General features: G+C 45.5%; 1 protein-coding gene across 2 annotated transcripts in view; it reads left to right on the top strand.

Annotated features, from left to right (window-relative positions):
• fam113 (family with sequence similarity 113) overlaps positions 1-23670 on the top strand; it is an 80641-nt gene that overhangs the window by 40289 nt on the left and 16682 nt on the right. For both annotated transcript variants that reach the window (XM_059965931.1, XM_059965930.1), the window contains exon 7: positions 11388-11525. In XM_059965931.1, the coding sequence (XP_059821914.1) occupies positions 11388-11525 (138 nt within the window). The remainder of the gene's footprint in view (positions 1-11387; positions 11526-23670) is intronic.

The following is a 23670-nucleotide window of genomic DNA, read 5'->3' as shown; positions in this document are numbered from 1 at the left end:
CATTCTTGAATGTCCGGTATACTGCAGATGTCTTCCACTGTGAAGACTGATGCAAAATATGCATTCAGTTATTCTATCTCTGCATCTGTCATTACAATATCTCCAGTGTCATTTTCTGTTGGTCCTATATCTACCCTCGACACTTTTACACTTTATATACTTGTAAAAGCTTTTAGTATCTTCTTAGATATTAGTCACCAGCTTCCTTTCATAATTCATTTTTTCCCCTTCCTAATGACCACCTTTGTTTCCTTCTGCAAGTTTTTAAAAGCTTCCCAATCCTCTGTCTTCCCACTAGGTTTGGCTTCCTTGTATGCCCTCTCTTTTGCTTTTACTGTGGCTCTGATTTCACTTGTCAGCCACGATAATGTCCTTCTTCCCTTTAAAAATTACTTCTTATTTGGAATATATCTGTCTTGCACTTCCCTCATTTTCACAGAAACTCCAGCCATTGCTGCTCTGCTGTCCTTCCTGCTGGTGTCCCTTTCCAGTCAACTTTGGCCAGTTCCCCTCTAATGCCACTGTAATTTTCTTTATTCCACTGAAATACTGACACATTGGAATTTAGTTTCACATTTTCTAATTTTAAAGTGATATCAATCATATTGTGATCACTGTTCCCTCAGGGTTCCTTAACCTTAAGCTCTCTTATCACCTCTGGATCATTGCACAGCATCCAATCCGGTAGTGGGCTCAACAAAAAGCTGTTCTAAAAAGCCATCCCTTAGGCATCCTACAAATTTTCTCTCGAGGTCAGTACTGACCTGGTTTTCAGAATCCACTTGTAACACCTGCCCAGCAGACTGGTATATGTCTAGAGGAAGAACTCCAGCCACTCTCGAACCCCATCTCGCGTATATGCAGGTGCCGTGGAAAACAAGTTAATGTAGCGATGCACACACAATATCAAACCCACACCAGATACCGTTATGGAATATATTTTAAAGATTTTACTAGAACTAAAAGGTTACTAACAATACAGTATCTATGAAGGAAAAGAAAAAATAAAAAGGCGCCAGAACTTATCAGAGTTCAGTCAGTTTAGTGCACATCGTTGGAGCTCAACCATTGAACCACTCGACCCCTCGTTACTTTCCGCTGACCTCCCCGTCCCTGTACCTGGGACCACCCTGCACCTGGGTTGGGTTTTGTGTGTTGCAAGAAGCCTTGGGGAACTCTGGTAATGTCATGAGGGCATGACATTTGCTGGTGGGGGGAAAATGTACAATGACTATATATGTTAATCAAAATGGCTTTTGAAAGATCTAATCAAAAGATCTTCGATCTTCTCCCCTCATCTGGGGCCAGTAGCACCAGTCTTTGAGTAATCCATAGGTCTTTTCCGTTTCCAAGTGTCCGGAATCATCATGCAAGGCCTGGAGTACAGTCTGCCGATACTTCTCCTGCATGACCAGTTGCCAACGCCGGACCCGGTACAAGACTTGGTTCTTTAACTTTAACCGAGGCCACTCCTTCAATAACAGAGGCACAGATACATGTTTCGCCTTCTCGGCCAATGCCACATCACCCTTCTCTACTGCCCTCCACACAGTTCCAAGATCCCGGTCATTTTGTTAAGCAGTGGCCACTTCTCCCGGACTCAGTTCTGACAACTGTTTAGTCCATAGTGCGGTCAGGTCACAGAAAGCTAGGGATATGGTGTCGTCAAAAACCCCCCATATAGTCCACAGCTCGCTCAAGCCTTCCTCTTCCATCAGCCTTCACGGTGATAGCAAATTGACACATAGCCTTCACTCCAGGGGCAGGGACACTCTCCCACTCCTCATCCTTCTCCTGTTCCCCCAGCTCCCAAGGTGACAAAGCATCTGCATCGAGTTTCCTACTTGGTGGTATTTCAGGCAGAAATCATATACCGACAAGGCAGCCAACCACCGATGTCCTGTAGCATCCAGTTTAGCTGAAGGCAGAATATAAGTGAGAGGATTGTTATCCGTTCTGACCTCAAACTTGTCTCCGTATAGGTAATCGCTCAACTTGTCCACCACCGCCCACTTCAGCGCCAGGAACTCCAACTTGTGAGTGGGATAGTTTCTCTCAGATGGCGACAAGCTTTGGCTGACAAACGCCACCGGCCTCAATGCTTTGCCATGCTCCTGGTACGGGACAGCCCCTAGACTTTCTCGGCTGGCATCCGTGTGCAGCACATATGGCTTCTGGGGATCAGCAAAAGCCAACACCGGGGCCTGGGTCAGCACCCTCTTCAGAGATTGGAATGCCTCGTCACATTTATTATCCCATCTCGAGCCAAAGGGCTCCGCCGGGTTCCAATATCCTCCAGCGTCTTGCCTCCGGTCTCCCTTCCTCTTCTTTCCCACTGGGGGATAGCCACACAACAGCTGTCAATGGGTGACAACGGGGGAGTTAGTCCCCACCAGGAGGGCAGCACCACCGGGTCAGGGCACACCAACACCTACGTCTCAATAGCTTTGGACACTCCCACATCGCCCTCCGAGAACTCCAATCTCACCGATAGGTACCCATCGTATGGGTAGTCACCCTCACTCACACCCCAAATCTGCAGGGCGTCAAATGGGGTTACGGGCAAATGCTTTAGATATTTGTTGTAGAACAACTGGTACAATAAGGTCACCTGCGATCCCGTATCAAAAATGGCTTTTGCGTAAACTCCCTCTATCCCTAGACACACACTGGCATGGGGTCCTACCAGCCCATCTGGAATAGAGGCGTGGGCACCCAGTGGTCCCCTGGCTGATCTCTGGGAATGTGTTCCTCCAGAGGCTCCAGTCCGTTCCCTCACTGAGCCTTTCCTAAGTTTCCCGACACCTCTCCCTTCTTAGTCACAGGGGGGCTTGCCTTCCGCGGGACTCCCTGTCTCTCACAATCCCACCGAAAGTGTCCCCCCTCTCCACAGCTATAGCACACCCTCAGCTGCTCACAGTCCCGCCTGAAATGCCCCTCTTTCCCACAGTTAAAGCACACGCTGCCCGCCGTCCCTCCTCTCCCAGGATGGCCCCGCTCCCAACCCACTGCACGGGCCACCCCCCAGGGTGGGTACCTCCCCTGTCCTTCCCCTCCAGAGAGGGGTCCCTACTCTCCCGGGGGTTTTCAGTCCTCCACCCAGCCACCACTTCCTGTATCACTGAGGATCGCTCCCGGTGGCCCGAACCCCTTTTCCGCCCCAACGCTCTCTCTTCCTCCCGCACCTCTCTAATCAGTTGCCCGAATGATGGAAGGGGGCCTTATCTATAAGCCTGCCGGATAGTCCACGCCACCTTGTCCTCCTCCAGAGAGCCACTGAATATCTGACTCATCCTCACGCTAGTCACGTCAGGCGCCTTCACTACCCCCCGGCGCTGCAACCCCGTAAGCATCCTCTCCATCCAAAATATGTACTCGGAGAGCTGTTACCCTCTTTGTTGTTCCAGGCGTTGAAACTCTGTAAAAGCAGCCAGGGTTCCCTTGACAACCCAAACGCACCCTCCAAAACTTTTAGGCATTCCTCCACAGAAGACCCGGGCTTTTCAGCTTTCAACTCCCAGACTGCTTTGGCTGCCAAACCCCTCAAACTTCCCACCAATCGCTGCCTCTTCTTCTCCTCCGAGCTTGGCCACTCCTCTAACATCAGAGACATATGCTCGATCCAGGTCTCATAGTCCACCTCCCCGTCCGGAGTAGGCTTGGCTCCGGAGAACACCCCCAGCTTCAGCCGTGGCCTCTCGGCCACTCCCGCCAGGGAGTTGTGCGGCTGCCAGCTCTAAGGCTTCCACCCTACCTGGGGGGTTGGGCCTAGTCACGCCTCCCCCCTCCGACCCCCCCCTTTACTAGTGACGGGCACCTTTCCGGGGACCACCTCTAGCTCTAGCCCCTCCTCTGGTGTCTCGTCATCCTCATCCTTGGAGAGGGTGTGGAGTCCCCACGGGCCCGCCTCCCCCAGAACAGTGACCGTCGCCGGCAGATCCAACGTCATGACGTCAGCACTCGGTGGAACCAACACCCAGCTAGACCCTACCTCTTTACCACACCATCTAGCTACTAGTTCTACCTGCCCCATACCATTTACCAAACTCAACCCCCGCACTAACGCCTCTCCCAAAACCCCAAAATCCACTCCACTCACCACGCACACGTAATGCGCCGGTACATCCTCCAAATTGCACCAGCTCACAATCTTATCTCTGTCCATCTCCGCACTACTGCCTGCGTGATTTCACAACCCCTGAAAATCCAATTCCCAAGAACAAGCACCCCACAAATGTAACACCTGCCCAACAAGCTGATATATGTCTAGGGGAAGAACTCCAGCCACTCTCCAACCCCACCTCCTGTATACGCAGGTGCCGTGGAAAACAAGTTAATGCAGCGACGCACACACAATATCAAACTCACACCAGATACCGTTATATACTTTATACTTTAAAGATTTTACTAGAACTAAAAGGTTACTAACAATACAGTATATATGAAGGAAGAGAAAATAAAAAGGCACCAAAACTTATCAGAGTTCAGTCAGTTTAGTGCATATCGTTGGAGCTCAACCATTGAACCACTCGACCCCTCGTTACTTTCCGCCGACCTCCCCGTCCCTGTACCTGGGACCACCCTGGTGGTTGACCGAGCAGTGCCGCACACGGCCACCTTCCTCGGCGTCCTCTTCCCGACTCCCTGAAAAGACTGAAAACCCCCCAGCTCCCAGACCTACAAGACAAAATAACATTCCCCATTGGTTAACAAATGAATACAATCCCGATATCAGCAAGTCTAAAGCTAAACAACTGCGAGAGAAACACTTATCATAACAAAGAAGCATTCCTACTCTTAACAAAACAAAGAAGCTATTTTGATTAACATACACAGTACATTGTACACACTTTCATGTTAAAATCCCCAATGATTATCATGTCATTGCCCTTCTGACTCATCTTTTCTATTTCCTGCTGTAATTTGTAATCCACATCCCGGCTGCTGTTTGGAGGCCTGTATACAACTGCCATTGGGGTCCTTTTACTCTTGTCATTCCTTAACTCGACCCATAGAGACTCTACACCTTCCGATCCTATGTCATCTCTTTCTAATGATTTAATATTATTTCTTATACACAGGGCCACACCTCTCCTGCCTACTAACTTCTCTTTACGATACACTGTATATCCTTGGACATTTGGCTCCCATTGACAGCCATCCTTTAGCCAAGTTTCGGAGATGGCCACACCGTCATACATGCCAATCTGTAGTTGAATTTCGAGATCATCTGTGTTGCATTGGGTTTATTTCTGTTTTCCCTTTCCTCAGCCCTATCACTCTGGTTCCCATCCCTCTGCCAATTTTGTTTAAATCCTCCCTAACAGCTCTATTAAACCTGCCTGCTGGGATATTGGACCCCTTTGGGGTCGGGTGTAACCCGTCCTTTTTGTACAGGTTGTACCTCCCCCAGAAGAGACCCCAATGATCCAGGAAGCTGAAGCCCTGGTCCCTACACCAGTCTCAGCCACGCATTAATATCCCTGATTATTCTATTCTTGAGTTCATTAGCACATGGCACAGCTACCCTGGAGGTCCTGCTTTTCAGCTTCCTAACTCCCTGAATTCTCTCTTCAGGGCCGCCTCCCTTTTTCTACCTATGTGATTGGTACCAACGTGTACCAAGACCTTTGGCTGTTCACCCTCTCCCTTCAGAATACTATGCACCCAATCCGAGGTATCCCATACCCTGGCATCTGGGAGGCAATACATCTTTCAGGTATCTCTATCAGACTGAACCTCTTGTCTGTTCCCCTCACTATGGAATCCCCTATGACTATTGAATTTCTTCTCTCCTTTCTGCATCACAGAACCAGGTTCTGTGTCAGAGACCTGATCACCATGGTCGTCCTCTGTCAGGTCATCCCCCCTCAACATCATCCAAAACGAGATAACCATTACTGAGGGGGGTGGCCACAGAGGTGCTCTCTACAATCTGAGCTCTTTCCCTCATTTCCCTGCCGGTCACCCACTTATCTAACCCCTGCAGCCTCAGGGTGACTAACTCCTTGTAGCTCCTATCTATCTGCTGCTCACTTTCCTTAGTAAGCCGTAGGTCATCAAGCCGCAGCTCCAGATCCCTAACTCGGTCTCTCAGGAGCTGCATCTCGGTGCACCTGGTGCAGATGTGGCCATCAGGGAGGCTGGAAGGATCCCAGGATTCCCACATCTGATACCCGGAGCAAAGTACTAACCCTATAGACATGTTCTGTATTCCTCAAAAAATGCAAGGAGAAAGGAAGTCCACTGAGCTTGCCAAAGCCCTACTGCTGTGCCAGTGTCTCCCTTTTATGCCAAACCTTCCCAGCTCTCCAACTCACAATTGGTGCACCAGTTAAGGGAAGATTTCCCCTTTTAAACTTCGCTCCTAGACCTGTGCACAGCCTCCTCTCTCAAAGCTCTCTGACTCACAATTTGTGTCCAAGTTAAGAGGAGGGGTCTCAGAACAGATCCCTGCTGAACACCACTGGTCATCGACCTCCGTGCAGAATACGAACCATCTACAACCACCCTTTGCTCTCTGTGGGCAAGCCACTTCTGGATACATAAAGCAAGGTGTCCTTGGATCTCATACCTTACTTTCTGATTGAACATTGCGTGGGGAACCTTATCAAATGCCTTACTGAAATCCATCTACACCAGATCCACTGCTCTACCTTCATCAATGTGTTTAGTTACATCTTTAAAGAATTCAATCAGGCTCATAAAGCACGACCTGCCCTTGACAAAACCATACTGACTATCCCTAATCAGATTATTTCTCTCCAAACGCTCATAAGTCTTACCTCTCAGGATCTTCTCCAACAACTTGCCCACCACTGAAGTCGAACTCACTGGTCTATAACTTCTCTACTCCCTTGAACAAGAAAACAACATTTGCAACCCTCCAATCCTCTGGAACCTCTCCCGTCCTTATTGATGAGGCAAAGATCATCACAAGAGGCTCAGCAATCTCCTCCCTCGCTTCCCACTGTAGCCTGGGGTATATTTCATCCGGTTCTGGTGACTTATCTAACTTAATGCTTTTCAAAAGCTCAGCACATCGTCTTTCTGAATGTCTATATGCTCAAGCGTTTCTGTCCACTGTGAGTCATCCCCACAATTGCCAAGGTCCTGTTCCCTGGTGAATACTAAAGCAAAGTATTCATTAAGTGCCTCCGCTACCTTCTCTGACTCCTTGCACACGTTTCTTGTCTTGCTCCTAACTGGTTCTGTTCTCACACTGCTCATCCTCTTGCTCTTCACATACTTGTAGAATGCCTTGGGGTTTTCCTTAATCCTTCTCACCAAGACCTTCTCATGGCCCCTTCTGGCTCTCCTAATTCCACTCAGAAGCTCCTTCCTGGCAACCTTGTAATTTTCTAGAGCTCTAACGGTACCTAGTTTCTTGAACTTTTCATCAGCTTTTCTTTTCTTAACTATATTTTCTACATACTTTGTACACCATGGTTCTTTTACCCTACCGTCCTTTCCCTGCCTCAGTGGAACATAGCTATGAAGAACTCCATGTTCCCTGAACATTTGGCACATTCCTGCTGTGCATTTTCCTGAGAGCATCTCCCAGTTAATGCTCCCAAGTTCCTGCTTAATGGCATAGGGAGTACATTCAGATTGGAGGGTTGTGACTAGTGGTATCCCACAAGGATCTGTTCTGGGACCTCTACTTTTTGTGATTCTTATTAACGACCTGGGTGTGGGGTTAGAAGGGTGGGTTGGCAAGTTTGCAGACGACACAAAGGTTTGTGGTGTTGTAGATAGTGTAGGGGATTGTCAAAGATTGCAGAGAGACATTGATAGGATACAAAAGTGGGCTGAGAAGTGGCAAATGGAGTTCAACCTGGAGAAGTGTGAGGTGGTACACTTTGGAAGGACAAATTCCAAGGCAGAGTATAAAGTAAATGGCAGGATACTTGGTAGTGTGGAGGAGCAGAGGGATCTGGGGGTACATGTCCACAGATCCCTGGAAGTTGCCTCACAGGTAGATAGGGTAGTTAAGAAAGCTTATGGGGTGTTAGCTTTCTTAAGTCAAGGGATAGAGTTTAAGAGACGCGATGTAATGATGCAGCTCTATAAAACTCTAGTTAGGCCACATTTGGAGTGTCCAGTTCTGGTCGCCTCAGTATAGCAAGGATGTGGAAGCATTGGAAAGGGTACAGAGGAGATTTACTAGGATGCTGCCTGGTTTAGAGAGTATGGATTATAATCAGAGATTAAGGAAGCTAGTGCTTTACTCTTTAGAGAGAAGGAGGATGAGAGGAGACATGATAGAGGTGTACAAGATATTAAGAGGAATAGACAGAGTGGACAGCCAGTGCCTCTTCCCCAGGGCACCACTGCTCAGTACAAGGGGACATGGCTTTAAGGTAAGGGAAGGGAAGTTCAAGGGGGATATTAGAGGAAGGTTTTTCACTCAGAGAGTGGTTGGTGCGTGGAATGCACTGCCTGAGTCAGTGGTGGAGGCAGATACACTAGTGAAGTTTAAGAGACTACTAGACAGGTATATGGAGGAATTTAAGGTGGGGGGTTATATGGGAGGCAGGGTTTGAGGGTCAGCACAACATTGTGGGCCAAAGGGCCTGTACTCTGCTGTACTGTTATATGTTCTATCATATTTCCCCCTACCCCAATTAAATGTTTTCCTAAATTGTCTGCTCCTATCCCTCTCCAGTGCTATGGTGACGGAGGTGGAGTTGTGGTCACTACCTCCAAAATGCTCTCCCACTGAGAGATCTGACACCTGACCAGGTTCATTTCCCAAAAGCAGATCAAGTACAGCCTCTCCTCTATTTGTTTTGTCTTCATATTGTGTCAGGAAACCTTCCTGAACACACTTTACAAACTCCACCCCATCTACTCCCCTTGCACTAAGGAGATGTCAATCAATATTAGGAAAGTTAAAATCTCCCATCACACCAACCCTATGATTATTGCACCATTCCAGAATCTGTCTCCCTCTCTGCTCCTCGATATCTCTGTTACTATTGGGGGGGGGGGGTCCTACAAAAACACCCAGTGGAGTTATTGCCCCTTTCCTCTTTCTGACTCCCACCCACCCTGACTCAGTAGACCATTCCTCCATGACTTCCTCCTTTTCTGCAGCCATGACACTATCCCTAATTAGCAATGCCACACTCCCAGCTCTTTTGCCTCCCTCTCTGTTCTTTTTGAAACAGTTAAAGCCTGTCATGCTCAGCAGCCGTTCCTGCTCCTGAGACATCAAGTTGCTGATGGCCAGAATGTCACAGTCCCGTGTATTGGTGCATGCTCCAAGTTCATCTGCCTTGCTTGTGGTACTCTTTGCATTAAAATGGACACATTGCCAACCATCAGGCTGAGTGCATCTTTGCTCTAACATCTGCCTATCCTTCCTCAAACTCCCTACAAGCTGTCTCTACTTGTGCTCCTACCTCCCATCTTCTGCCTCTTCACTTCAGTTCCCACCCCCTGCAATCTAGTTTAAACTCTCCACAATAACCTTAGTAAACCTCCCTGCCAAGATATTGGTTCCCCTGGGATTCAAATGCAACCCGTCCTTTTTGTACAGATCACACCTGCTGCAGACTGGGTTCCAATAATCCAAAAATCTGAATCCCTGCCCCCTGCTCCAATCCTTCAGCTGCACATTTATCCTGTTCCTCATTAGACCATAAGACACAGGAGCAGAATTAGGCCATCTGGCCCATTGAGTCTCTCTGCCATTCAATCATGGCTATCTCTTCCTCAATTACAGTTCCCAGCCTTCTCCCCCTAACTTTGATGCCATGTCCAATCAAGAACCTATCAATCTCTGCCTTAAATCCACCCAACTTTGCCTCCACAGCTGCACCTGGCAACAAATTCACCACCCTTTGGCTAAAGAAATTTCTCCGCATCTCTGTTTCGAAAGGGCGCCCCTCTTTCCTGAAGCTGTGCCCTCTTGTCCTAGAGTCTCCACCATGGGAAATATTCTTTCTACATCTACTCTGTCTAGGCCTTTCAACATTTGAAAGATTTCAATGAGATCCCCCCTCATCCTTATGAATTCCAGCGAGTACAGACCAGAGTCATCAAATGTTCCTTCTAATATAACCCTTTCATTCTTGGAATCATCCTTGTGAATCTCCTCTGGACCCTCAGAGCCACCACATCTTTTCTAAGATGAGGGGCCCTAAACTGTTCACAATACTGAAGGTGAGGCCTCGCCAGTGGCTTCTACGGCACATCCCTGCTCTTGTATTCTAGACCTCTTGAAGTGTATGCCAACGTGGCATTTGCCTTCCACAACACCAACTCAACCTGCAAGTTAACTTCCAGTGTGCTCTGCACAAGGACTCCCCAGTCCCTCTGCACTTTAGACTCCTGGAATTTCTCCCCATTTAGAGAACAGTCTGCACATTTATTTCTACTTCCAAAGTGCATGACCATGCATTTTCCAACATCATTTCATTTGTCACTTTCTTCCCCATTCTCCTAATCTGTCTAGGTCCTTCTGCATCCTACCTGTGTCCTCAACTGCACCAGCCGCTTCACCAAACTTTGCATCATCTGCAAACTTGGCAACAAAGCCATCCATTGCATCATCTAAATCATCTATACAAAGCATAAAAAGAAATGGTCCCAACACTGACCCCTGTGGATTCCCACTCGTCACTGACAGCAAATCGGAAATCATTCTATCCCTATACTCACTATTGCATGGCAGAGGCAGCAGTCCAGAGGTTATTACCTTTGAGGTCCTGCTGCTCAGCTTCCTTCCTAACTCACTGTACTCTGCTTTCAGAACCGCCACCCTTTATCCTCCTGTGTCATCGGTACCAATATGTACCACGACCTCTGGCTGCTCACCCTCTCATTTCAGGATATTGTGGACGGGCTCAGAAACTTCGCAAATCCTGGCACCTGAGAGGCAAACTACCATTGTTGCTTCTTTTTTGTGCCCACAGAGATGTCGTGTATCTTTTTGTGGATTTTTTTTTAACACTGGTGAGTGTATGGAATGGACTGCCAGCGATGGAGGTGGATACGGTAGGGTCTTTTAAGAGACTTCTGATAGGTACATGGAACTTAGAAATTTAGAGGGCTATATGTAACCCTAGGTAATCTCTAAAGTAAGGACCTGTTCGGCACAGCATTGTGGGCCAAAGGGCCTGTATTGTGCTGTAGGTTTTCTGTTTCTATTCCCACCCAGGATCTTCTGGGAGTGAGGGTGAGGATTCATCTGCTAACCTCCCCCTCCCAACCCTTTAACAGCTCCTCCACCTCCCCTCGGTGTGGCTGCTGCAGAAGGATCTGTGGAGAGGATTGGTGTAGGGAGATAGTGTGGGGTATGAGCACCTTGGAGGTGTGGCTGGGAATGTTTTGTATTACCTGCTTATATTTAACGCCGTGCACGCTGGTTTGTTTTCCAGTTCCTATGTCACGGGGAGTTGGTCCCCGACGATCAATCCCTCTCAGATGGAACGGTGCTGTGGAAAACCACCTCATACCTGACCTGCCTGAGTCCCGCCTGAGGTATATGAGTTCCAGGAATGCACCTGGACCTGAAGGTAGGTTGTCTGTCTCTTTGGGGCTAAACTCACAATCCTCTGCAGCTTCTTTCTGTTCTGTGCAGTTTCACACCCTACCCCCAATGTCAGTGATGCAGCCTGTCTGAGTGCTCTCCACGGTAAATCTATAGAAGTTTTTGAGTGTATTCGTTGAAATACTGTATATATATTTTTTTTAAAAGTGAGGTAGTGTCCAAAGATTCAATGTCCATTTAGGAATCAAATGGCAGAGGGTAAGAAGCTGTTCCTGAATCACTGAGTGTGTGCCTTCAGGCTTCTGTACCTCTTACCTAATGGTAACAGTGAGAAAAGGGCATGCCCCATGTTCTGGAGGTCCTTAATAATGGACACTGCCTTTTTGAGACATCGCTCCTTGAAGATGTCCTGGGTACTTTGTAGGCTACTACCCAAAATGGAGTGACTAATTTTACAACCCTCTGCAGCTTCTTTCAGTCCTGTGCAGTAGCCCTCCCTCCAATTGCAGATGGAGGTACAGAGGCCCAGGTTCTGCAACTTCTCAATCGAGATTGTGGGAATGATATTAAATGCTGAGCTATAGTCAATGAACAGCATCCTGATGCAGATACTTGCATTGTTCAGGTGGTCTAAAGCCATGTGGAGAGCCATTGAAATTGCATCTGCCGTTGACCTATTGTGGCGATAGGCAAATTGCAATGGACCCAGACCCTTGCTGAGGCAGAAATTCATTCTAGTCATGACCAACCTCTCAAAGCATTTCATCACTGTAGATGTGAGAGCTACTGGGTGATCGTCATTAAAGCAGCTCACATTATTCTTCTTAGGCACTGGAAAATTTTTGCCTTTTTGAAGCAGGTGGGAACTTCTGCTCTTATATTCTAGACCTCTAGAAATGAATGCCAACATTGCATTCGCCTTGTGCACCACCGACTCAACCTAGAGGCTAATCTTTAGGGTAGACTGTGCAAGGACTCCCAAGTCCCTTTGCATCTCTGTATTTTGAATTCTGTCCTCATCTAAATAATAGTCTGCCTGTTTATTTCTTCCACCAAAATGCATGACGATACACTTTCCAACATTGTATTTCATTTGTCACTTCTTTGCCCATTCCGCTAAACTACCCAAGTCTCTCTGCAGGCTCTGTCTCCTCAACGCTGCATAGTCTCAGGAAACCATGCTGGCTTTGGACTATCTTGTCATGTGCCTCCAGGTACTCCCAAATCGCATCCCAAACAAATGATTCCGACAACTTCCCAACCACTGATGTCAGGCTAACATGTCTAGAGTTTCCTTTCTGCTGTCTCCCACCCTTCTTAAATGGAGTAGTAACAGTTGCAATTTTCCAGTCGTCCGGTACAATGCCAGAATCTATCAATTTTTGAAAGATCATTATTAATGCCTCTGCAATCTCTCCAGCTACTTCCTTCAGAACCCAAGGGTGCACTCTATCAGGTCCAGGAGATTTATCCACCTTCAGACCATTAAGCTTCCTGAGCACCTTCTCAGTCATAATTTTCAATGCACATACTTCACTTCCCCGACACTCTTGAATGTCTGGTATACTGCAGATGTGTTCCACTGTGAAGACTGATGCAAACTACGCATTCAATTTCTCTGCCATCTCTGCGCCTCTCATTACAATATCTCCAATGTCATTTTCTACTGGTCCTATATCTACCCTCAACTCTTTTACCCTTTATATACTTAAAAAAGCTTTTACTATCTTTGATATTAGTCGCCAGCTTCCTTTCATACTTTTTTTTTCTAATGACCTTCTTAGTTTCCTTCTGCAAGTTTTTAAAAGCTCCCCGATCCTTTATCTTCCCACTAGCTCTGGCTTCCTTGTATGCCTCTCATTTGCTTTAACTGTGTCTCTGACTTCACTTGTCAGCCACGGTAGTGTCCTTCTTCCCTTTGAAAATTTCTTCTTATGTGGAATATATCTGTCTCACACTTCCCTCATTTTCACAGAAACTCCAGCCATTGCTGCTCTGCTGTCCTTCCTGCTAGTGTCCCTTTCCAGTCAACTTTGGCCAGTTCCGCTCTCATGCCATTATAATTTCCTTTACTCCACTGAAATTGACACACTGGAATTTAGTTTCACATTCTCTAATTTCAAAGTGATATTGATCATATTGTGATCACTGTTCCCTCAGGGTTCCTTAACCTTAAGCTCTCTTATCACCTCCGGATCATTGTACAACATCCAATCCAGCACATCCAATCCCGTAGTGGGCTCAACAAAAAGCTGTTCTAAAAAGCCATCCTTTGAACATCCTACAGATTTTCTCTCTTGAGGTCCAGTACTGACCTGGTTTTCCCAACCACTTTCATGTTAAAATCCCCAACAATTATGATGACATTGCCCTTCTGACACACCTTTTCTATCTCCTGCTGTGATTTGTAATCCCCATCCCGGCTGCTGTTTGGAGGCCTGTATACAACTGCCATTGGGGTCCTTTTACTCTTGTCATTCCTTAACTTGACCCATAGAGACTCTACACCTTCCGATCCTATGTCATCTCTTTCTAATGATATAATATTATTTCTTATATACGGGGCTGCACCACCCCCTCTGCCTACTAACCTGTCTTTCCGTTACACCGTATATCCTTGGACGTTCAGCCCCCAATGGCAGCCATCCTTCAGCCAAGTTTCAGAGATGGCCACAACGTCATACTTGCCAATCTGTAGCTGAATTTCGAGATCGATTTCTATTGCCCAGTAACTCATCCCACTGGCTGTGATTATGTGTCATCTCCTGCCTGTCCTTTCTATTTTATGTCTGTTGCATGCTATCTTTGATTTATTTCTGTTTCCCTCTTCCTCAGCCCTATCACTCCTCTTCCCATCTCTCTGCCAAGTTAGTTTAAACCCCCCCCCCCCCCCCGCCCCCAACAGCACTTTTAAACCTGCCTTCTAGGATATTGGACCCCTTTGGGTTCAGGTGTAACCCATCCTTTTTGTACAGGATGTACCTCTCCCAGAAGAAGCCCCAGTGATCCAGGAACCTGAAGCCCTGGTCCCTACACCAGTCTCTCAGCCACACATTAATATGTCTGATCGTGCTATTCTTGCGCTCATTAGCATGTGGCACAGGCAGCAATCCTGAGATTACTACCCTGGAGGTCCTGTTTTCAGCTTCCTACCCAACTCTTTGAGTTCTCCCTTCAGGACCTCCCTTTTTTTAGCCAATGTCATTGGTACCAAAATGTACCAAGACTTATGGCTGTTCACCCTCTCCCTTCAGAATACTCTTCACCCAATCCGAGTCATCCCATACCCTACCACCTGGGAGGCAACACACCATGCGGGTTTCTCTATCAGGCTGACAGAACCTCGTGTCTGTTCCCCTCACTATGGAATCCCCTATGATTACCTAATTCCTCATCTTCTCTTCCTTCTGCACCATGGAACCAGGCTCAGTGCCAGAGACCCGATCGCCATGGTCAACTGTCTGGTCACCTCCCTCAACAGTATCCAAAACGAGATAACGATTACTGAGAGGTGCTCTCTACTATCTGAGCTCTTTCCCTCATTTCCCTGACTGTCACCCATTTATCTAACTTCTGCAGCCTCAGGGTGACTGACTCCTTGTAGTTCCTATCTATCTCCTGCTCACTTTCCCTAATAAGCCGTAGGTCATCAAGCCACAGCTCCAGATCCCTAACATAGTTTCTCAGGAGCTGCATCTCGGTGCACCGGGCACAGATGTGGCTATCTGGGAGACTGGAGAATTCCCACATCTGACACCCAGAGGAAAGCACTAACCCTACAGATGTGCTCTCTGTGAAATGATCAGATCATCAGGTAAGTCCTAAAACTAGATGAAGAGAACCCAATTAAATAAATAACACAAAATACATTATGCTTGTTCATATATTTGAGATAAATGATCCAATATTACATGTATTTGTTGGAAGTTGCTTTCAGTAACTGGTGCGCTCCCCTTGTGCAGCAATAACATCAACCAACCATTTCCAGTAACTTTTGATCAGTCTTGCACATCAGCTTGGAGGAACTTTAGACAATTTCTTCTTTAAAAAAAAACTGCTTCAACTCTGGGCTGTTGGTGGGCTTCCTTGCCTGAACTGCTTGCTTCAGATCCTTCCACAACATTCCTATGGGATTGAGGTCAGGACTTTGATTCGGCCATTCCAAGACACACACATTCTTCTTTGTAAACCATTCTGTTGTTGATTTACTCTTGTCTGCTCAGATCATTGTCTTGTTGCATCATCTAATTTCTATTAAGCTTCAGGTGACATTCTCCTGTAAAATGTCTTGATATCATTTTGAATGTCATTGTTCCCTCAACAATTGCAAGCTGTCCAGGCCCTGAGGTAGCAAAGCAGCCCCAAACCATGATGCTCCTTCCAACATGCTTCACAGTTGGGATGAGGGTTTGGTGTTGGTGTTCCTCCAAACATAGCAATTCTCATCTGTCCATAGAACATTGTCCACAGAGGTGTTGTAGAACATCCAAGTTTGTTTGTTTCATTTTTTGCAGACTTGAGATGTACAGCAATGTTTGGTTTCCTCCACAAACATCATTCTCGTTCAGTGTTTTTCTGATAGGGGACCCATGAACAGAGCAAGTTTTAGAGATTTCTGCAGGTTCACATACTTTTCCCAACAAATACATGTAACATTGGATCATTTTTCTCAATAAATAAATGAACAAATATAATGTTTTTGTGTTATTTATTTAATTGGGTTCTCTTTATCTAGTTTTAGGATGCGTGAAGATCTGATCATGTTGTGGGTCATATTTATGTGGAAATAGAGAAAATTCTACAGGGTTCACAAACTTTCAGCACCACTGTAAATACAAATCCCCAAAACAGTCATAAGGACGTGGTCTACAAATTGCGATGGGAGATAGAGAATGCATGCCAAAAAGGCAATGTTACAATAGTCATGAGGGATTTCCATATACTGGGAGACTGGGAAATTTAGGTTGGTGCTGGATTCCAGGAGGGGGATTTTCTGTAATGCCACTAGGGGATCAATTATTCTGGATTTGGTGTTGTGCAATGATCCAGAATTAATTAGAGAGCTTAAGGTGAAAGAACCCTTCAGGTCGAGTGATCATAATATGATCGATTTCACCCTGAATTTTGAGAAGGAGAATCTAAAGTCAGATGTATTAGTATTACAGTAGAGAAAAGGGAATTACGGAGGCATGAGAGAGGAGCTGGCCAGAGCTGATTGGAAAAGAACACTGGCAGGGATGATGGCAATGAGCAATGGCTGTGATTTCTGGAAGCAATTTGGAGGGCATCGAATATATACATCCCTAATTCTAAAGGCAAGATGACACAATTGTGGCTAACAAGAGAATTCAAAGCCAAAGAAAGGATAAATTAGTGTGAATTTAGAAGTTTGGGAAGACTTCAAAAACCAACAGAAGGCAGCTAAACAAGTCATTAAAAAGGTGGAATACCAAAGTAAGCTGACCAATAATATTAGAGGGTACTATAAGTTTCTTCAGATACCTAAAGTGTAAAAGAGAGGCAAGTGTGGATATTGGGCGGCTGGAAAGGTGGTAATGGGGAGGTGGGGACAAGGAAATATTGGATGAACTGAATAAGAATTTTGTACCAGTCTTCACTATGGAAGACACGAGCAGTATGGTGAAAGTCCCAGGTGTTGGGGGTCATGAAATTTGTGGTTACCATAATTAGAGAGAAGTTCCTTGGGAAACTGAAAGGTCTGAAGGTAGGTAAGTCACATGGACTAGAGGGTTCTGAAGGAGGTGGCTGAAGAGACTGTGGAGGCTTTAGTAATGTGCTTAGTGTACAAGGGCTACTGTAATTCTACAGAAAAGAAAAGCTTACGAAAGGTTCAAAAAAACTAGGTAATGATAGAGATCCAGATTATAAGGCTAGCAAGAAGAAGCTTAATGTGATTAGGAGAGCCAGAAGGGACCATGAGAAGTCCTTAGTGAGCAGAAGTATGAAAAACCTTGAGGCATTCTACACGTATGTGAAGAGCAAGAGGATAAGACGTGAGAGAATAGGACCAATCAAGTGTGACAGTGGAGACGTGTGTATGGACCGGAGGAGATGGTGGACGTACTTAATGAATGCTTTGCTTCAGTATTCACTACGAGAAAGGATCTTGGCATTGTCAAAGATCCTTATGAGCCTGATTGAATTTTTTGAGAATGTGACTAAACACATTGATGAAGGAAGAGCAGTAGATGTAGTGTATATGGATTTCAGCAAGGCATTTGACAAGGTACCCCTTGCAAGGCTTATTGAGAAAGTAAGGAGGCACGGGATCCAAGGGGACATTGCTTTGTGGATCCAGAACTGGTTTGCTCACAGAAAGCAAATAGTGGCTGTAGACGGGTCATATTCTGCATGGAAGTCGGTCAGCAGTGGTGTGCCTCAGGGATCTGTTCTGGGATCCCTACTCTTTGTGATTTTTATAAATGACCTGGATGAGGAAGTGGAGGGATAGGTTAGTAAATTTGCTGATGACACAAAGGTTGGAGGTGTTGTGGATTGTGTAGAGGGCTGTCAGAGGTTACAGCGGGACATTGATAGGATGCAAAACTGGGCTGAGAAGTGGCAGATGGAGTTCAACTCAGATAAGTGTGAAGTGGTTCATTTTGGTAGGTCAAATATGATGACGGAATATGGTATTAATGGTAAGATTCTTGGCAGTGTGGAGGATCAGAGGGATCTTGGGGTCCAAGTCCATAGGACACTCAAAGCTGCTGCACGGGTTGACCCATTGGTTAAGAAGTCATATGGTTCATTGGCCTTCATCAATAAGGGGATTGAGTTTAGGAGCCGAGAGGTAATGTTATAGCTGTATTGGAACCTGGTCAGACCCCACTTGGGAGTACTGTGCTCAGTTCTGGTTGCACACACAAAATGCTGGTGGAAAGCAGCAGGCCAGACAGCATCTACAGGAAGAAGCACTGTCGACGTTTCGGGCCGAGACACGATTTCCTCGTGTTCAGTTCTGGTCACTTCACTACAGGTAGGATGTGGAAGCCATAGAAAGGGTGCAGAGGAGATCTACAAGGATGTTGCCTGGATTGGGGAGCATGCCTTATGAGAATAGGTTGAATGAACTTGGCCTTGAAGCAACAGAGGATGAGAGGTGACTTGATAAAGATGTATAAGATGATGAGAGGTAAGGGTTATGGGGTAAAGGCAGGTAGGTGGAGCTGAGCCCATAGTCGGATCAGCCATGATCTATTGAATGGTGGAGCAGGTTCGATGGGCAGATGGCCTACTCCTGCTCATATTTTATGTTCTTATGCTATGGATAGACATATTGGAATGGGAAGTAGAATTAAAATGGGTAGCTATTGGGAAATCCCAGTTTTTCTGGTGGAAAAACCAGGCCTGTTAGTTTGACTTTGGTGGCTACAAAAATGTTGAAGTCAATTGTTAAGAATGTGGTTACGTAGTACTTGGAGGCACGTGATAAAATAGACCAAAGTCAGCATAGTTTCCTCAAGGGAACTGTACAAAAAGGACAGGTTGCTCTTGAATCCAAGGGGGACCAATATTCTTCTGGGCAGATTTACTAGAGCTGTTGGGAGTGGTTTAAACTAATATGGCAGGGGGATGGGAACCAGGATGATAGAGCTGAGGATGAGCCAGTAGGTTTACAAGTAGATGATGAGAGAAAGGAAGGACAAGCCAATGATTGATGTTCTTTGCTCTGTCTGCATTTGTGAGATTGTACCACAGAGGCAAAATTCAAAATGGCAAAGAATGCAGGACTGAAGGTGTTGTATTTATATGCTTGTGGCATTCAGAATAAGGTGGATAAACAATTAGAGATTGGTTGGTATGATGTTGTGGGAATCTCTGAGTTATGGCTGAAAGAAGGCCATTGTTGAGACCTTAACATCAAAGGATATGCTTTGTATCGAAAGGACAGACAGGAAGGCATAGTCAGTGGTGTGGCTCTGTTGGTAAGAGATGGAATCAGATCTTTAGAAAGAGGTGACTGAGGGTCGGAGAATGTTGAATCTTTGTGAACGGAGTTAAGAAACTGCAAGGGTTTAAAAAAAATAGGAATCATTTAAAGGCCTCCAAATAGCAGTCAAGCTGTGAGGTTGAGATTGCAAAGGGAGCTGGAAAAGGCAAGTAATATAGGTAATGACACAATTGTAATGGGGGACTTCAATGTGCAAGGGGATTGGGAATATTAATTTGGTGTTGAATCGCAAGAGAGGGAATTGGTTGACTGCTTATGAGATGGCTTTTTAGAACAGCTTGTGCTTGAGCCTACTTGGGGAAAGGCCATCTTAGTTTGGCTGTTGTGTAATAACGCAGAGTTTATCAGGGAACTTAATGTAAAGGAACCCTTAGGAGGTTGAATTTGTATTGCAGTTTGAGGGGTGAAGCATAAATCAGATGTATCAGTATCGCAATGGAATAAAGGGAATTGCAGAAGCATGAGATAGGAGCTTGTCCAGATGGATTGGAGGATGATGATGGCAGGGCAGAGGTGGCTGAAGCTTCTGGGAATAGTTCACAAGGCACAGGATAGGTGTGCCACACAGAGGAAGAAGTTCTCAAAAGGCGGGGGTAGGCAACCGTGGCTGACAAAGGAAGTTAAGGACTGCATAAAACCCAAGGAAAGGGCATGTAAGGAGGCATAAGTGAGTGGGAAGTTGGATGATTGGGAAGCCTTTAAAATCCAACAATTGGCAACTAAAATAGCTATAAAAATGGATAAGGTGAAATATGAGAGCAAACTAGCCAATAATATAAAACAGGATAGTAGGTTTTTTACAGTTATATGAAAAGTAAAAGGAAGGTGAGTATTGATATTGGACCACTGGAAAATGAAGGTGAGGTAGTAATGAAATGGCTGATAAACTTAATGGGTACTTTGCATCTGTCTTCGCTGTGGAAAACACTAGCAGTGTGCCAGAGATCCGAGAGTGTCAGGGAGCAGAGGTGAGTGCCATTGCTATTATAAAGGAAAACATGCTGGGCAAAGTCAAAGGTCTTAAGATGGATAAATCACCTGGGCCAGATGGAATACAACCCACGGTCCAGAGAGAGGTTGCTGAAGAGATAACAGATGCATTGGTCATGAACTTTCACTTGATTCTGGCTTGGCCCCGAAGGACGGAAAGATTTGAATGTCTTTCCACCCTTTAAGAAGGGATGAAGGCAAAAGGCGAAAGGTAATTATAGGCTAGTTAGTGAGTCTCAGTGATTGGGAATGCGTTGGAGTCTATTATTACGGATGAAGTTTTGGGGTACTTGGAGGCTAATGATAAAATAAATCAAAGTCACCATGGTTTCTGTTGAGGGAAATCTTGCCTGACAAATCTGTTAAGAGTTCTTCGAGGAAGTAATAAGCAGGGTGGACAAAGGAGAGTCAGTTAAGCTCATTTACTTGGATTTTCAGAAGGTGTTTGACATGGTACCAGAAATGAGGCTGCTTATCAAGATAAAATCCTGTGGCATAACAGGAAAGATACTGGCATCAATAGCGAATGGCTGATAGGCAGGAGGCAGTAAGTGGGAATAAAAAGGGCATTTTCTGGTTGGCTGCTGGAGAAGTGATGTTCTTTAGGGGTCAGTGTTGGGACTGTAGCTTTTCACATGGTTTGGAATTTGTGGCAAAGTTTGTGGATGATACAAAGATAGGTGGAGGGGTAGGGAGTGCTGAGGAAGAAATGCGATTGCAGCAGGACTTGGACAAATTGGAAGAACGGGCAAAAAGTGGCAGATAAAACAGTGCTGAAAAACGTATGATGCATTTTGGTAAAAGAAACAATAATGCGGACTACTATCTAAATGGGAAGAAGATTCAAACAGAGGTGCAGAGGGACTGAGGAGTCCTCGTGCAAGACTCTCAGAAGGTCAATTTACAGCTTGAATCGGTGGTAAAGAAGGCAAATGCAATGTTGGCATTTATTTCAAAGGAAATAGAATATAAAAGCAAGGAGACAATGCTGAGCCTTGAAGACACTAGTCAGGCTGCACTTGGAGTATTGTCAACAGTTTTGAGTTGCATATCTCATAAAGGATGAGTTGTCATTGGAGAGAGTCCAGAGGAGGTTTGCCAGGATGATTCCAGGAATGAAGGGGTTAACATATGAGGAGCGTTTGGCAGCTTTGGGTCTGTACCTACTGGAACTTAGAAGAATGTGGGTGGGATCTCATTAAAACCGACCAAATGTTGAAAGGACTAGATAAGGTGAATGTGGAAGGGATGTTTCCTATAGTGGGGTATCCTTAAAATTGAGGTGTGACCCTTTAGAACAGAGTTTAGAGCAGTTCTAATTTGGTGGCACACCTCAAGGTCACTAATTTATTACAAATAAAAGATATTAAGCCTTTACCCAATGGATTAATACAAAGAAACAGGTCCACAATGTTTTTCTTGGCCATCTCAGGAAAATTGGATAATAAAGGGTTAATGAAATGTCTAATTTGAAGGTATCTAAAGAAATGGGTATTGGGTATATTAAACTCTGCAGAGAGTTGTTGAAAAGTTGCAGAACGATTATCTATGAAAAGATATTCAAAGTGCCTGAAGCCCTTTCTGTACCAATCATGAAATGTTGAGTCTTGCATAGAAGGTAGGAAAAGATGATTATGTAAGATAGGACTAGAGAGAGAGAAACCACAAAGGCCATTAAGTTTTCTAAACTGAGCCCATATTCTCAGAGTATGTCTAATAGAGGATTAACAATTAGTCTGGGCAAGCGACAAGAAAGTGCAGTTCCAAGAAGTGCAGAAATGGATATATCCTTACTAGACACACAAAATGCTGATGGAACGGAGCAGACCAGGCAGCATGTATAGGGAGAAGCACAGTCAATGTTTCGGGCCAAGACCCTTCGTCTATCTATCCAACCTTGTCTTAAATATATTTACTGAGGTAGTCTCCACTGCTTTATTGTGCTGAGAATTCCACAGATTCACCATTCTTTGGGAAAAGCAGTTCCTCCTCATCTCTGTCCTAAATCTACTCACCCGAATCTTGAGGCTATGTCCCCTAGTTCTAGTCTCACCTACTAGTGGAAATAATTTTCCTGCCTCCATCTTGAGTATCCCTTCCATAATTTTTACATGTTTCTATATTACCTCTCATTCTTCTGAATTCCAGTGAGTACAGTCTCGGGTTATTCAATCTCTCCTCACAGTCTAATCCCCTCATCTCTGGAATCAACCTGGTGAACCTCCTCTGCACTGCCTCCAAAGCCAGCATATCCTTCCTCAAATAAGGAGACCAAACCTGCAGACAGTACTCCAGGTGCAGCCTCACCAGTATCCTGTACAGTTGCAGCATAACCTCCTTGTTTTTAAATTCAATCCCTCTGGCAATGAAAGTCAACATTCCATTTGCCGCCTTAATAGCCTGCAGCACCAGCAAACGAACCTTTTGTGATTCGTGCACAGGCACTCCCAAGTCCCTCTGCACAGCAGCATACTGCATCTTTTTTACCATTTAAATAATCTGCTCTTTCATTTTTCCTTCCAAAGTGAATGATCTCTCATTTACCAACATTATACTCAATCGGCCAGACCTTGCCCACTCGCTTAATCTATTTCTCTCTGCAGAATTCACTGAAACATTGAAATCGAGATTGCATACACCACTTGTGCTGGTAGCTCATTCCACACCCTCTCAACTCTTCAGAGAAGAAATTTTCCCTCATGTTCCCCATTCACCTTTCACCCTTAACCCATGACCTCTGGTTGTAATCCCAGCCAAACTCAGTGGGAAAAAGCCTGCTTGCATTTATGCTAATTTTGTATACCTCTATCAAATCTCTCCTCAGTCTTCTACATTCCAAAGAATACAGTCCTAACTGATTCAACCTTGCCCTGTAACTCAGGTTCACCAGACCCAGGGACATCCTTGTAAGTTTTCTCTGCACTCTTTCAATCTTGTTTACACCTTGCTGCAGTTAGGTGACTAAAACTGCACACAGTACTCCAAATTAGGCCTCACCAACATCTTATATAGCTTCAACATAACATCCCATCTCCTGTACTCAGTGCATTGACTTATGAAGGCCAATATGCCAGAAGCTTCCTTTATAACCCGATCCACCTTTCAGTGACTTGTAGACCTGTATTTCCAGAAGTTTGTTCTACCCCACTCCACAGTGCCCTGTGGTTTGTCCTACTGAAGTTCAAAACTTTGCACTTTTATCCAT

This window comes from Hypanus sabinus, chromosome 3 (genome assembly GCF_030144855.1).
Source record: "Hypanus sabinus isolate sHypSab1 chromosome 3, sHypSab1.hap1, whole genome shotgun sequence".
NCBI classification, from domain to species: domain Eukaryota; kingdom Metazoa; phylum Chordata; class Chondrichthyes; order Myliobatiformes; family Dasyatidae; genus Hypanus; species Hypanus sabinus.
The sequence above is the reverse complement of the archived record's forward strand: the minus strand, read 5'-3'. Positions and strand labels throughout refer to the sequence as shown.